Raw genomic sequence first — 16,988 nt, 5'->3', positions numbered from 1 at the left:
AGCTTATAGTTAATATTATATTTATATTTTATATTTAGTAAAAATGTAGTTCCATAAGACAGCAGAAAAAGGAGTAAATTCAAACATTGCATTACACCAGAAAATAGGCTTTGATGTAAGAGTGAATGCAAGAAAAGAAACACTACATGAATATGTAAATTTTTCCACTCAAGATAAAGCTAGCACTTCAGTTCTTGGTTTAGTTACTATGTTTATAACGAGCTCACCTACTTATTATCATTGTTTGCTGACATGGATTATTAAAATTACGTATATTTTGATACTGACCTGAAAGTTTTGGGTTTATTTTGTAATTTAAAATACTACAAGGGTCTTTTTTGCACTGATTAACATTTTAATTGAAATGATTATTTTTTTTTAAGTATGTAAATATAATAATTACTAATAAAATTAATATTTGTATGGTAAAATTACCATATTTTTCATCAGTATTGAAATGTGTAAATGCTTAAATACATACTTAAATATTCATGTATGATATAAACATGGAAAGTGGAAATAGCAGTTTTAGTGAATCTATAAAAAGAAGTTAAGGTTAATAAGGAAATGGCATGCTAAAATATTTTGAAATTATTTCAAAGAAAGGAAGAAGAATTTGTTATATCAACAGGTTATTGGTTTAGACAGAAAAACTGGACCAGATTGTGGAAATCAAAAAGGTTATATGGCTAATTTTTCTTGAATTTTACTTGAATTAAACAAAACATAATATGACCAAATTTATTTAGCAAGTGACCTGACTTAAAAATTAAAAAAACACAATTGATGAATTTGATAGAAAGAGTCAATGTCTAGGTACCATTACTTACTGAAGACTAAATGAAACACATCATTTAAAAACTAACATTCATTCGGTTTTGTCATAAAGCTTATGAATGTGTAAATTTGAATGCTATTTCATATAAAGTAGTAATAAGATTGACATATTGGAGCAGCAAACAAATCAGCTGTTGATTTGAGGTGATAGCTTGAAAACGAAAGAAATGTTCTTCCCTCACTGACTATTATTTACAAACAAAACTGTATAAACTCTTTTTCAAAATATGTATCCCTTTGTTCATCATGCCTACTACTCATATGTATTTGAACACTTGATGCTTATTTGAATCTGTAAATTTCTTGATATTTTTAATCAAAAGATAATCTGTATTTAAAAAAAAAATAATGATTCATGGATATTGCTAAAAACTTTTCAAAGATAACTTTGAAACAAAATAAAATGATGCAGTCTAAATGATGATGAAAAATGTAGCTGTGGCAGAATACATAATGTGGTAAAGATGGGCCAAACAATTTTATATCAAGTTGAACAAAGAGAGTGAATAAAGAAAAAAATGATCAAGTGTTGTGGCCATGTGAGATTAAATGCAAAATTTTCCCTTGGCTTTATGCTCATAGAAAAATGTTTTACCTGCAAAATTTTTATTGGCTGTGGTATTATGTTTTTAATAGTTATGACCTGAACTCTTAGCCTACTGTGTTTTATACATACTCAAACTTTGTAGCCAAAAAAATGGTTAGATAAATTGTGTTCATTTGGAGTAAATTTTATTAACAAACTAATTCCATATGAAGTTCTTAAATTTCATAAATGATGAATGGTTGAATGACTGATTTAAGGATGATTTATATAATCTATAATTTACTTATGTAATGTATGACCATAATATTTTGTAAAATTTCCTAATAGTATTCATCAGAAAAAAGTGTTATTTGCTATCAGTAAATTCAGACAACTTACACATATAAGCAAGAAGAGAGAATATATAAGGAGTTCATGTTCAATGATTGTTCAGCTAAAACTGAATGTTTTAGCTGAACATATTCACTAAAAAGTGAATATGTGTCTCTTCTAATTAATAAAGTCTACAAAGAAAAGTAACTATTATGCCAAGTAAAATGGCAGGCTTGTAAGAAAGAAAATAGTATGTACCAGAATGAAACAAACATTTTTTGCTGAATGTCAGATTTTGCCAACTTATAAAGCACTAATGTTGACACAGATGATTAAAAAAGCATGAGAAAACGTATTTTTATATATTTTATTATTTTAAAAAAGTGTTCTTCAATATTCAATATTTTTTTTTATTATTAATGGTGTGTTTTTTAAAAGAATCAAATTATTTATCAGTTAAGGTAAAAAAGACACATAATCGAGTCATTCATAAAAAAGTCACATTTTTGAGTTTGATTTGTGTTAACTAGGGTTTAGATTACCAACGGCCTTTTTTAATAAAAATAAAAAAAGAAAATGTTACTTTTTTCTGTAAAATTATTTGAGTAATAATACAGTACTTCTATTTGAATGATAAATAGGTAAAATTGCTACTATTTTTTCAGCTTATGAAATGAAAATTTGTAGAATAGAAAAATGAATGGTAAGGATTTAAAATGAAACCATGCTTGAAAGTTTATCATTCTTATGAAATGTGCTCCTTGAAACTCACTAGAAAATATGTAATGCGATGAGTATTATTAAGGAGGTCGTGAAATATTAGTGTAAAGGTGCTTAAATCATTTTTAATATTTTAATGAAACCCACTTCCCAGAATCTGTGGTATATAAATTTGATTCAAAAATGTATTATAAAAGTTTTTATTAACTTTTATTATGAGTGAGGGGTAATTTGGTGGGAATTAAAGGGATTGTTTCTTGAAAAAGTTGTTTCAAATGTTTATACTCTCATGTTTTCTACTTTTAAGTTTTGTATTACAAATATTACATAAAATCATATAGAACAATCACAACAATAACTGCATGTCAACAACTCACATATAAATTAAAAACACAATACTTAAAACACAATAATTATAATAATAATAATATATTCAAATATTAAAAAAAAATAATAATAATTAGAACTTTAAATACGGTAGTTATGGACTGATAATAAAAACACATAGATGAAAACATACTAAATCAAAAACACAACATTAATACTAATACATTTCAAATATCACAACAATTTATAAGTAACAATCCTTTAAAAATAACAGTAATTTAAAAATCATAAAAGTGAGCATTACCACCAGGTTTATAATTTCTAAGAGAGTCAAAGAACAATTTCTAAGAGCTAAAGAAATTTTTAACTATATGTTATGTGTCGCCTCTACTGTTGCAGTTCTAAGGATAATAATCCATCGCTACGTAACCCTCTCAAATTTTTAATGAAAGTCTTTTCTCGTACACCCAAAAGCTTAGCTTATCCTGGAACTTCATTGCAATGCTGATACAGCGTTCAATCAGAGACACGGTAGAACCAACCATCCGGTGTCACAAATTGTCTAAAAGACCTCACTGACCTGGTCCGGTTTTATAAGACAACTTGGTAATGCGTCGGAAGTTTATTGTGTAGAGCTTTATAAAAGAAAACCATGTCAAAGTATGTTCTTCTATCAGACAATCTGGAAAGGTCTAGTCGCCTCAATATCTTCTTCTCTACTCAACGTCTTCTCTACTAGCACCAACAAAACAATCTCTAAACTTAAAACGCATCCAGTTCAAGAATCTATTCTGAACACCCTCAACCAGGTCAAAGGTAAAAACTCGTGTACTATTCCACACCACGGTCGATTACTCCAAGCGACTCTCTCCCAAAGATTTGAAAACAGCTCTATACGCAGACGACACGGCATATTATTATGAATCCGGAAGTGTAGATTACGCGATCGAGAGACTCGAACGGCAATTGGATCTAGTAGAGCTGTGGCTTGATATGTGGAGAATCAAGGTCAACGGTGAAAAATCGGTGTCAGTGATGTTCACATACAGGATACGTGCTCCAACCAGGCAGCTCGAAATCTCAAGAGAGAAAATCCCCTTTGGGAAAACAGTCAAGTACCTGGGAGTAGTCCTGGATAAACGGTTTACCTTAGGAGAACATGTTAAATATATGACCCAAAGGGCAAAGACCGTCAGGGCCTCACTATACCCAGTACTGAACAGTGCCAGCTCATATCCACTGGCGACCAAATTGCTCATTTTTCGGCTATACGTCCTGCTGATTCTAACATATGCTTACCCGGCATGGAGAGCTTTGTTGAACTGCTCGCTTCAAAAGAAATTAGAAGCCGTCCAAAATATAGCATTGCGGACGATATTTGGAGTACCGTGGTTAATCAGAAACGTCACTCTTCGCTACGATGCGGGACTACACACCGTATCCGAGGTGGGGGTGGCGCAGGCACGCAGACTGTTCGGGAGAGCGGCCGTGTCCAGACACGGCCATCTCCAGGACATCTGCCCAGAGGACCGTACTCTACAGGGTTAAGAAATGCCATATTAAACGAACCACCGTGAAGAGACGGTACGAGAGTCAAAAATGACATACCAGGCTTAGGAGCCTCTATATCGCGTAACCTATAAATGGAAACAGCGCAAAAATTCCGGCCGCGAAATTGACCGTTTTCACAATTAAATTTTTTTAATACTATAAAAAGCTAGACAACACCCCACACCGTTCCACGAAGAGACCACAATTTCATTTAGTCAGCATATGCGACTCCCTCCGGAGAACGGGGCGCATTTCTCCCTTCAAATAACTAGGGCTTCGTTAGGGGCACTCCTGCTACCCCATAGGTGCTGGTACCGGTACCGAAAGGACTTCAGCGGATGGACTGAAGGGGAATCACGCCGGGATTATTAGTCTCAAAAGCTTAGTCAGAACCAGTAAATAAATTTCACGCTGGACCATACGGATAGGAACGCAAATGACCAAATCCGTCCATAAATAAAACTTAAAGTTTATAACCGCCACTAAATAACCGATGAAATCCGCCCGATAATAGAAAGATACAGCAGCAAGGAACATTGTCCAGGCTCTGCGAAATGTAGGGAGAAATATTGAAACTCCCGCCATTGTTGCGTTCCGTTCCGTTACCAGATGTAGTTTGCAAAGGAAAGTCTTGGTATAAAAATAATAAGTAATGAAGAATAATAATGCCCCGGATAAATCCAACCCCACGTCCGTGCAACAACATCTATGCACACGTCCTGGCAGGCAACGACATGGTACTTCGGTACTTGCACTTACGTCGGCCAACGAGAAAATGGTCTTGCTCAGGAACTCCCTTTGGAGTACTGGATTGGCAATCTCGATCTATCGGACCTGGTTGTGGTTGTTATTATCCGTTTCACTGCTTGCAGCAGGGGTGGGTGCAAGCTCACAGCGTTTCACTTCTGTGAGCTTGCTCTGCCAAAATTTTGCACTATCCATTGTGGGTCAGTCACATTGGCTGTTAGCAAGGGTTGTTCCATGGATAAGGGTATCGAAGTATTGAAGCCCTTGTTGCTACATCCAATCCCTGGGATACCGGTATTGTGGGTCAGGCAATACTTGACTTTCTGGCTTGGGTTAAATCTGTGGGAGGCAACTTACTGGAGGAACCCAGGCGAGAACTATGATCTGGGACATGCCCAACCATATCTTCTTGTAAAAACCTTTGTCTTAGAGAACCACTTCTTCAGAAGCAAAGAGGGGAAAAAGTGTAGAGTTTAGTGATAAAGTAGAGTGCAGAGTTTTGCAAAAGAAGGATCAAAGTTTTGAACAAAGAGTGGCAGACCGATTCCTTAATATGTGGTAATCAAGAGGAAGGAAAATGATTTTTCAAATAGTCCTTTCATGATAGCTTGAGGCATCACAGAAACACAGGATCTCATAAGGAAACAAGAGAGATTGCAACAGGATTATTTGTTGAAACAGTCAGTGACCTACAATCAACACAGGTACTCAAAACAAAGAATATGGGACTCATCGACATTGAAGTTGTCCCACATAGTACTTTATCCAAGGATGTTGTGTACAGGGATCTACTAAACTGCATAGAAGAAGAAATCATTGAGGAGTTTCATCTACAAGGAGTGATTAAAAAGCATGTCAAAGATTGAACACTACGCAATGAAGAAGTTATACTCTCCATGTCACATGTCCTGACATTCAGCCAACTCCAGAGAAGATGTTTTCATCGACTAGATGTTTGTCAAATCATCCCAACTCTGTTACAATGTTTTGGGTGCCAGAAATTTGGACACACAGCAGCAATGATATACAAGAAAACAAATCTGTGTGTGTGTGGTGAGCCATTGCACCCTGATGATCCATGCAGGGACCCACTTCTGTATGTCAATAGCCAAGGACACTGCTCAGCAAGATCACATAACTGTCCAGTTTATAAATAAGAAGTAGCTATCTAGGAAGTGAAGACCATACAGAAGGTCAGCTACTATGATGCAAACATAATTGTGATTAGTAGATCACTGAAGTCCGCATCCTATGCTTAGGATGCCGCAGCTCCAGCAGTAACTGCAGCTGTCTTTAAAACAGTAGACATGACTGGTACTAGCATTAGTCAAGATGGTTGAACGTATAATTAACAAGAAATTGAAAACAAAGCAATTAAAGAAATGAGTCATAAACCACTGCAGAAGGTAGCAGTTGTTACAGAAACAAAGATTTCTTCTACGTAAAGGATTGGGCCTTCAACCAGTTCTAATGTAAAGCCAAATGAAGTGAAAGCTCAGAAAAGATTCAGATTGAAAAAATCCTCATTCAGGGATCTGGGAAGCCAGAAGTAAAGATGTTAGAAGAAAAAGATTTTGAAAGACCATAAGAAGCCTTTAAATAAGAGCAGTGCATCAAGTCTCGACTCTGATGCACTGCTGATCACAACATCAGAGTTGGTGTCAGCTGACGCCAGCAACAGGAGATCGTACGTGATTTACTGCAGAGGATAAGAAGAATCCATTCATCTACAAATCCTCTGACACCCTGGAGTTCGACATTGAGGCCTTTAGGAAGTCTATTTATTAGATGAACTATTTTGACAAGACTAATCTTCTGACTATAATCACTGGTGTTTTTTTAACAAGTAGTGAAAGATATATTTTCATTTTTTTATGTGGAAAAGGCTAATGACCACAGCAGTCAATGCCCATAAAACTAAAAAAATTATTTAAAATACCATTCTAGATTATTTCCTTTTGAACCGGTTGTCCCTAAGTTAACTTGACTACCAAAAATTCATAAATTAAGTATTCCAGTGTGACCTTTAATCAATTTTAAATCTGACCCCTGAAATTGATTAATCTCTTATATGCAAAGTAATAGATAAAATTCTTAGGAATAAAATGAATTTACCTAATTTAAAATTAATATTAAAAAATGGTTATCAATTAGTAAATTAATTAAAAAGTATAAATGTAAATAAAGACACAAGAATGGTCGTTTTGACTAACAAGTATCCTAGCATACCTATAGGTCATATCTTGAAAATAATAAAAAATAAATTAAATGTAATCAAGAAGATCCAAAATTTATTAAGGTATCATCACTATTATAAGAAATATATGTCAACAAAACTATTTTGAATTTAATAACTAATATTATACATAAAAAAAATACCTTACTATTGAATTTCCAGTATCAGCAATTGTGTCAGAAACATATTTACAGGATTTTGAGAGTAAATTAGTGCATGGCATCACTCATACACATAAAGGTTTAATATGGACACAGTTTGTTGATGATATTCTCACTATGCATAACCCAGTAATAAACAATAAACATCTAATAATATTAAACAAATTAAATTCTTATAATGAAAATCACATTTGAAATAGATAATACTAAAATGTTAAATTATTTAGATGTCAATATTGAAATAAACAAGGATAACCAAATTGAAACATCAGTATTCTGAAGACCTACATCTAATAAACAATTCATAAAGAATCAAATCACCTTTGCTCTTATAAAATTAACACTTACCAAAATAAGATTAATAGAGCAATCAAATACTTACATAATAACAAAGAAAATTTAAATAATGAAATAAATACCATAAAACATATAGTAGTTGAAAATGGATATGATACTTCTTTAATTAATAATATTTATAAAAGACAACTATCAAAACACAATATCAAAATAACTAACTTACAACCAATACATATTAAAGGACAAAAGAATGGAAAAATATACATGAAGTATTTACACACTCATAAAATCATTGAAAACATTACTAAAACTTACTATAAAGGATTATTTAAATTAGCACACAAACCTAATAACCATATAATAAAATGTTTAAAAAACAAACAAAAAATAATACTAATAAAATAAACAATCTGTGTGGAAATTTATAAAATTAAATATAATGACTGTGATGATATTTAAATAAGAAAGACTAATAGATCATTTAAAACTAAATTTCTTGAACATTACAGAAATTACAAAAATAATAAATAGTCTAATATGGCAGAAAATATACATTTTGTCATTTAAAATAAAATGTATTTTTAAAATAAGAATTTGAATTTGAGAATATTTAATTTGTTTTTTGTTATTTTAATGGAGCTAGAATAGAGGTGCCCAGGAGACAACAGGGCACAGACTGTTTTTACTAGGCTTCAAAAACAGATCTTTTTGAAAAAGATTATGGCTGTATTTAAATTTCTCTTTGCTAAAAAAGCTATGAGAATAGAGGGCCTGAGGAGAAAGAGGTCTAAGACAATTTATTGCTTAGTTAGTGTTTACTGCTTTTCCTTGGAAGGTGAATACATTTTGAATGTACATATTTTCAACTTTTGTTGTTTGGGTTGAGATTTAGAGATCCTGAGCACACAGGGGTGCTTTATTTTTACTTATTGCTGAATATGAAGGCATTATAAAAAATTTAGATCCAAATATTAAAATATCTTTCAATTGTTTATTCAGATAAGCAACAAAATTTAGAATGGAGCGTAAGAGATCCAAATTTCATCATGATGTTACTTCCAAATGACAGCATGAGTTTTCAAACAAGTTTTTGGAAAAAACCCTCTTTAGAAATACCAGTTTTTAATATTTCATTTCTTTTAATTGGAGACTTGGGAATCGCGAAGGCTTGAACTTCTTTGGCATGTTAAAATTTAATTTTTACCTGAAAGTAAAATGCATTTTGAAAGTCTGAATATCATTATATTTATTTTTTGTTAGTTGTTGCCAGCTAGGGAACTGCTTATCTAAAGAAGAAAAATGACCCTCAAAGGTTTTTAAAACCTGAGTTTTTATATTTACTTTTATTTGATGGTAGAAAGGAATTGAAAAAGAGTAGTATGAATATCACTTTTTAATTTTCATATATTAAGGGCAGGGTCATTTTAAAGAGTGGGGTGCACACGCACAAGAAAAAATTGGCAAAAACATCAAATTTTTAACTTGAAGCTGTGACTCACATAATCTTATATATTGCCATCAAAGCTTGTTCTCAAATCTATTCTGAGATACCATCTTAAAATTATTTAAAAGTACTATATTTCTCCTAAACTTCTATGTATGTATAAATCTATATATATACAGTATATCGATTTATAATAATATAGCAAATATACACCTGACCACGACGAAATATGTACTAACGAATCGGGATTTTCTGCTAGTGATCAGTACATTCCGTTGTTAAGCTGAGGGGGACGCTCACACAGACACACATACAAATGCCGTTTAGTAAGATAGGATCTTAAAAAAAGTTGTTTAAAAACTGTCATTTAGAAATCACAGCCAATGATATGAGTCAATTTTAGTACAGTGTCGCCGAAAGGGTACGATGGCACTTGGCCCTGTATAACCTTGTAGTAGCCCTGAAAAGGACAGTTTTAGTCGTTAGCTCTGAGAAGAGCTGTTGGGCCCGGAAGCTGGTTTCCGGTGAAGTCGACTTGGCTGTAGTCGAGGAGTTGCGGCTCGTTCATTGAAATCAGACCGGGCTTCCCTCAGCGGCCGTTGGTTCCCCACTACAGCGTGGCAGTGGTGGCCACCAGAGTACCACAGTGTCGGGTCGGCGTCGGTAGCCTTTTGCCGGAGCGGCCGAGCTGGATCTCCCTGAGCGATTCCACGCTGGGCCGGCTCCTGCTGCTGAGTCCGCCGTACAGGTCGATTGAAGTTCGGCAAGCTGAAGCGGAAAGGTAGCGTCCGCGTCCAGCGGCTCTCTCGGCCGGCCGGCCAGGCCTGCTGCTCCGGCGGGGATGTTGGCATCCGCCGGAAGGTCTCACGTTCAGGGGTCAGGGAACTTCTTCTGTCTGAATGAATTAAAAATTCTCTTTCGTGCACGCTCTTTTATTGGAGCCTGAGAGTGGTGGCGCCGCAGCGCCGCTATGGTGGGAGAACTGAGCGGTCATCTGCGCTGCGAGAGTGACGCTTGTGCAAGTGTACTTGCTTCCGCTGATCTGAGCTACCGTTGCCCTCCGCCATATTAAGTTAGGCATATATGTGGTAACAATATATAGTTATTTCATTCATGTGTAAGGAAATTACATACAGATAAAACGTTTCTTCCAATACAACATTTTTATGTCAACCTGAATAATAATCACAATATTAACCAAAAAATAATGTCACTCCATTTGGTTGAGTCAGGTAAATGTTCTTAATATGGAGTCTAAAAATTAATGTTCTTAATATGGAGTTTAGGAACCCGAGCTGTACGGTTGAGGAATTTTTAACTCCGCGCTGAAGTGTTTTTTGAACAGGATTTTTTGTGATTTAATCGATTTGGACATTCGGAAATTGTTGGTGGACATATACCGGACGTGTGTACAAAATTTGGTGAAAATCGGACGACGGTCTGACCAGTTATTTAGATTTTTGTAAAGTGTTTACATGTTAAACTATAGGATATTGGACAAGACGGTGACGTCATCAATAAATAAGGACTTAGAAAAATTTTTGCAATTTATACTGGTGAGTAGGCTAAAATATTCTAAGTGCTAACTAGTACGATTATAAGGAGGAAACTAAAATTCCTTTTTCCCTACAACCCTTCGAATTTGGTCAAACCCTTTTGGATATCCATCTACATCAATCCCCTCCTCCTCCCATCCCACCATATTCGGGGTCGGATTTGGAGGGACATATTTTCGGTCCCCCCAAACCCTCTTAATCCTTCCCCCTTAAAAATAAGCTTGTGGCGTGTTTAATTACACGGAATTGGGCGCTCAAACCGATTCTGTTAATTATTAGAAGATACAGTGTGATGGAGAGGCGTAGTTCCTTAACATCTGAAGAAATGGTGGTGCCAGGCACTTCTAAGCCGTCGATCATGGTGAAGATGACTGAAGCTAAGTCTGCAAAGAAGAGGATCCGACCGCCGTCGTCTGATGAAGAGGAGGTGAATCCGACGAGCATGGATGATCTGGTGAATCAATTAGGAGTATGTTTATTTACGTTGAAGCAGCACTTAGGGGCTTGACTACAGAAGCATATAATCGACCGTGAAAAGGAGCTTACCAGAGTATTCAAAGAACTGCAGGCGCTGAAAGAAATGTTTCCTCCTTTAGTCAGACTAACACAGGCAATCCAAACTGAGGAAATCAGGGGCAGAGACGTGACCAAAATCATGGAGGAAGATATTGATGATGAGAAGCTCGCGCTACTGGTGACCAGATGTTGGCCAGCGGAGACGTTAAAGAACCTGAAGTACATTAAGAATGTGGCGGAAGCGGAAGGTGACGTGGCGCAGTTGTACGATCTATCAGTACTACAGACCGGTGTTGTAACGGAATTACTGCTAAAACATGAAATTAAGCCCGGAGATGTTACACGGAACGGTACAAAAATTATGGGTAGAGGTGCACCATTTGTGAGCAAGACGCGTTATACAATGCATTACGCGTTATACAGTGCATTACGCGTAGGCGGACGGAGTGCAGAAGACACTGGCTGCAATACTGCTGTGGATCAGAGCGATTTTAAATGAATCGCAGAAACTGACGTTTGTCATACCGGAAGGTAGACTTGGCAGTATGAAGAGAAGATGATGGCATACGCAGGCAGAGGATGGGAGGACTCGATTAAAATCTTTACTACCTCTTCGAACGAGAGAACACAAAGAGTTAAATCGCCAAGAGTTGAGAGATCTACGCTGGCGGTCGAGGAAAGTAGAACTCTGATACTGAAAGCGACTGGTAAGACTTATGCTGATCTCCTGAGACAAATGAAGGAGACCGTCACACAGGAGGAGGCGAGTGAACTTCTCTCGTTCACAAGAGGAGCGAGAGAGGAACTTTGTATAAGAGTTAAAGGATCACAGAAAGCAGAAGAGTTAAAAAATACATTGCGCAACAAAGCTGCCGATCTCGATGTTAATTTCAGGACAAGAGCGAGCCGAAGAGCCATAGTACCAATTAAAGACATCGAGAGGGAAACAACTGAGCAGAAAATCCAACACGCAGTAGCTCAGGTGCTTGGTGACGAGGAGGAATTTAGAGTGACATCAGTACGTCCTGTCTTTGGAGAAACGAGGAATGCTACAGTTGTTACTAATCACCGTGCAACGGTTAGACTTCCGCTTCCGCCACATTCTTAATGTACTTGAGGTTCTTTAACGTCTCCGCTGGCTGACGTCTGGTCACCAGTAGCTCGAGCTTTTCGTCATCAATATTTTCCTCCATGATTTTGGTCACGTCTCTGCCCCTGATTTCCTCAGTAAAAGTCGCCTATGGTAATGCTGACTAAAGGAGGAAACATTTCTTTCAGCGCCTGCAGTTCTGTGAATACTCTCGTAAGCTCCTTTTCATGGTCAATTATATGCTTCTGTAGTCAAACCCCTAAGTACACATTTATGGGTGCACTGTCTAGCTTATGTACGAGAGACAGCCGCTAGTGCTACAGGTACTGCGTGACGGGCCACGTGGAATCAAATTGTCAGGGTAGAATCCTTTTTTTCAATTGCAGGAAAGCAGGACAGTCGGGCTATCGAACTCTGTTGCAAAGTCACACAGAGAGAGGACGTCGACATAATACTTGTAGCTGAACCGAACGCGGCGGTGGTGGCGGAGCCTCGATGGTTGGTGAACCACAGGGGCTAGGCGGCGATAGTGTTCCCAGTGAATAGTACGACGGTAGTAACAAATGATACGGGACGAATATATGTGTGGGGTGACCTGGGCGAGATGGTGTATAGTTTTTATCACTCGTCCAATACAATCACTGAAAACTTTTTTGATTTTTTGGAAGACCTTAGCCAAAAAGTAAACAGAAACAGAGGTAGAAGGGTTCTAGTAGTGAGAGATTTCAACGCTAAGTGTCCTGATCTTGCTGGTCGTGTTACTACACTACGAGGACGATACTTAAATGAATGAGCGTATGCTCTGGGGCTGATATGTTTTAACGGAGAAGGTTACACATTTGTACGGAGGGAGTCGCGTTCGGTGCTCGACTTGGCGTTTACTAACGAAAACTACATCGGCGATTACTGTGATAGGGAGGTTCTGCAGGAGGAGAGCCTATCGTATCATCTGACATTTCGGTACGACTCACCTAACAGAAAATAGAACGGCTGACGAAACTGGCCACTTCTAAGAAGGGATGTATGAAGTTTGCGCAGAGAATACGTCAAAGATTAACGGAGAGGGTAATGCCAGAAGAATTTGTGGACATTGTGCAAGATGAATGCAGAAAAACTGGAGTCACCTATAGCAGGTCTTGAAGACAGCACGTGTACTGGTGGTGTGAGGAGATCGGGCGGCTGCACAAACAAGCAGGGGTTAAGAAGAGGGTTAACCAATGGGCTAATCGAAGAGGTGATCCTGTACAGATGGAACATACCCGCTTAGAGTATATGGCGTTTTGTGCCGCCTTGAAAGCATAAATTAAACAGGAGAAGAGGAAATATTGGAAGGAGTTATGTCTTTATATCGATGTCTCGTGGGGTCGTGGCTATCGATTAGTGGTTGGGAAACTTTGTCGATCTTTGCCGGCATTAACTGAGACGCAAGTCAGAACAGCAGTGAGGGCGCTTTTTTCGGACCGGGAGGAACCCCCCAGAGAAGAGATAGAGGTAGAGAATATTCCGCCATTCTCTCTGTGGGAACATGTTACACGGGTGGGCGGCGGCGATGAAGGTCAGGGACTTTCGAGCCCCTGAGCTATTAAGACCGACACCCGGCAGGGGTTCCCCTCGGGGTTACCCCTGTTAGAGGCACAAAAGACCAAGACCCGGTTGCGGAGGTGAGATAGTTGGAAATGGCATAGCTAGGCCTGACCGCGCGCCCTCATGATTAGAGGCGAACGCACTTCCCGGAGTTGTGTGATGCTTTAATGCGTATCCAGCTCTTGGAATCACGGGAATTTAAAAAATAAAAAAATATGGTAAATGAAGGATTAACATAAAAAAAATTATGAGCACGTTACTTCAAACATGTAAATAAAAACTATATTCTGTTACTCTTTGTGGTATATATGAACAAGCATATGAAATCTCAAACTTTATACTGACTAATTTAATAGTAATAGTAACAGTTTAGAAGAAATTAGATTAGACTGTTTAAGAAGTATAACAAAAAGCTTATGTTTTTGAACAAAGTTGGATTTTTCACGAATTTTTCAGATTTTTACACAAAGCAAAGTGTTAATAGTAAAATAATAGCAAGCTATTTAAAATAAAGTGCGCAATATTGTTTTAAGAATAATTTCTTACAAGGCAAACTTTAAAATAACAAAAAAATTAACATAAGTTGAGATGATAACAGAGACTTGATTTTGGCCTATGCACCAAGGTTATGAGTTATGAATTATTACTAAATTAATTTCATTACCTGCAAGCAGCTGAGCTCCTAGGTGTGATATGTAACTTGCTGCTAGGCGAAGAGTTTCAATTTTTGATAATTTACGATCGACCGGTTCAGTTGGGATAAGTGTTCTTAATACAGTGAATGCAGAATTAACACTGAAAAAATGTGAACATAATTAAAAGTAAAAAATATCTCTTTTATTAGCTAATAAGAGTATGAGTGTTTTACATTAATATTAATAATAAAATTAATTTTTTTTCTAATAAATACCATTTATTACTCTAAAAATAAGATGAGGTGATAGCTTGAAAACGAAAGAAATGTTCTTCTCTCACTGGCTATTATTTACAAACAAAATCGTATACTCTTTTTCAAAATATGTATGCCTTTGTTCATTATGCCTACTACTCATATGTATTTGAACACTTGATGCTTATTTGAATCTGTAAATTTCTTGATTTTTTTAATCAAAAGGTAATCTGTATTTAAAAAACAGCATGATTCATGGATATTGCTAAAAATTTTTCAAAGATAATTTTGAAACAAAATAAGTCAGAAGATGAAACCATCGGAATGTCAAGAATCTGATGGTTGTTGATACAGGCGTTACGAGATGTACAATTCAGGAGTAGGCAAGACGGCAGAACTTTGCCGTTTGGCTGAGGATCTACTAATAGACGTAATACTATTGTCTGAGACGTGTCTGAACGCGAACAAACAACTGACCATTCGGAATTACTTTACGTATCGGACGGATAGGCCAGTACGACCCGGACGCCCTTCCAGCAGCGGAACTGCAATTTTAGTCCACAGGCGCCATATACACACGCGGTTCCTCCTCTACACTAACGTAATGGAGCAGACTTGTGTACATGTGGAGCATCTAGGCACGGTGTATCGGCTGATTTCGGCTTATAATAAACCAAACTCAGCGGTACCCAGCGCAGATCTAGATGCCGTGCTAGGAAATTGGGATGGGCCCATGATACTCATGGGCGACCCCAACACTAAGAACAAGTCTTGGAATAGCAATCTGATGGTAACAATCGGTCAGGTAATCGCCGAGCTAGCTAGGCGGTATTAATCCCACTGCGGGCACCAGAACACGACGTGTTCTGGTGTATCCGGGTCGCCGTAGATGGGTAGTAGGGGTCATCCGTCCTCCTCCTACCACACAGGTAGGCGGGGAAGACCCCATGGCTGGTCAAGAGTTGCGTGAGCCAATAGTTCAGCTCACCAAACCTCCGACTGGCCGACACATTTATATCCGCTATAAGGCCGTGCGTCCACCTAGACGCATCCCACCTAGCTTGCCAATCTCGAAACAGGACCGCATGTATGTCCCCCTTGGAAATTCCCCGGTGGCCCAACACTCGAGCCTTTGCCAGCTGCTGAAGGGGTGGCTGCCCCATAATTACCAGCACCGCCTCTATCGACACTAAGGCATATGCTGATGCCAGCTTGAGGGCCATGCGATGCTGTGTAGCCTCTGTAGGATTCTCCTGTTGCGCTCCATGGCCATGGTCCTCTTCCACGCTGAAACACCATAGAAAAGTGTTACATTGACCACATATGAATATAGCCTTCTTTTCGATGCTCGTAGTCCGCCGATGTTTGAGAGCAATCCAGCCAGAATACTCCACCATTTGTCCCGCCTTCTCGCTAACCTCTTTCATATAGTTGGTGAATGATCGCTTGTGGTCCAGCCACGAACACAAGCACTTGGTGGTTTCCCGCGACTGGACCAACTCTCCCTCGATGTTGATGGCGAAGAGCGCCAGCACCCGTCTCCCCGCCAGCGGGATGGGTTCGAGGCTGCTGCAGGTATCCTCAAACAGTTTAGCGACTAGTATCCCATCATAGCTCCTAGAGCTTACCTAACACTGTGAGTGGACTAGGCGTGGTGCCATACACCATCGGATTACGTATCCCAACCGCTCATTTGTCATACATTTACTAAAATGGGTAGGCGCACCCCGTCAACTATTAAAACCATATATGACATCCATAATAAAATTTATTTCGTCTAAGCCGCAATTCGCTGACACGGCTAGGTTACTGAATGTCAGAAAGTACCTGTCCCATCATTTGATAGAGCTTGGAGCCATAATAATTTGCTAGTAGTCAGCCATACTTAGGGTTAGTTTCCCACGGCAATGCGATAAGAGTCTTTCCCTTAAACGAACTACGGATGCCGGTTGAACAAAGCAAACGCATCCAGAAACTCCCACACGGTCCGACAATGCGGCTCTCGCCACATTGACTCACCGCTTGTGAGTGCCCAATTTTTCCCTTGACCTCTAAGTTACAGATGGCCCGGTCTCTGGCCCCCCAAGAGCAAGTCAGTCAAATATCAGGTGTTCATTTGACTGGACCTCCCCGCAGACGCACAGCTCATCAGCTGCCAGGCGGAACCGAAACAG

The 16,988-nt window shown here is 38.0% G+C and overlaps 1 protein-coding gene across 1 annotated transcript in view; it reads right to left on the bottom strand.

The window, feature by feature from the left end:
• Nucleotides 1-16,988, bottom strand: part of LOC142332546 (basic helix-loop-helix transcription factor scleraxis-like) — a 51,796-nt gene that overhangs the window by 2,250 nt on the left and 32,558 nt on the right. Inside the window, exon 3 of the mRNA XM_075379004.1 lies at nt 14,590-14,720. Within this exon, the coding sequence (XP_075235119.1) occupies nt 14,590-14,720 (131 nt within the window). The remainder of the gene's footprint in view (nt 1-14,589; nt 14,721-16,988) is intronic.

This window comes from Lycorma delicatula, chromosome 1, assembly GCF_047948215.1.
Source record: "Lycorma delicatula isolate Av1 chromosome 1, ASM4794821v1, whole genome shotgun sequence".
NCBI classification, from domain to species: domain Eukaryota; kingdom Metazoa; phylum Arthropoda; class Insecta; order Hemiptera; family Fulgoridae; genus Lycorma; species Lycorma delicatula.
Note: the sequence above shows the minus strand (reverse complement) of the source record. Positions and strands in the feature narration are given on the sequence as shown.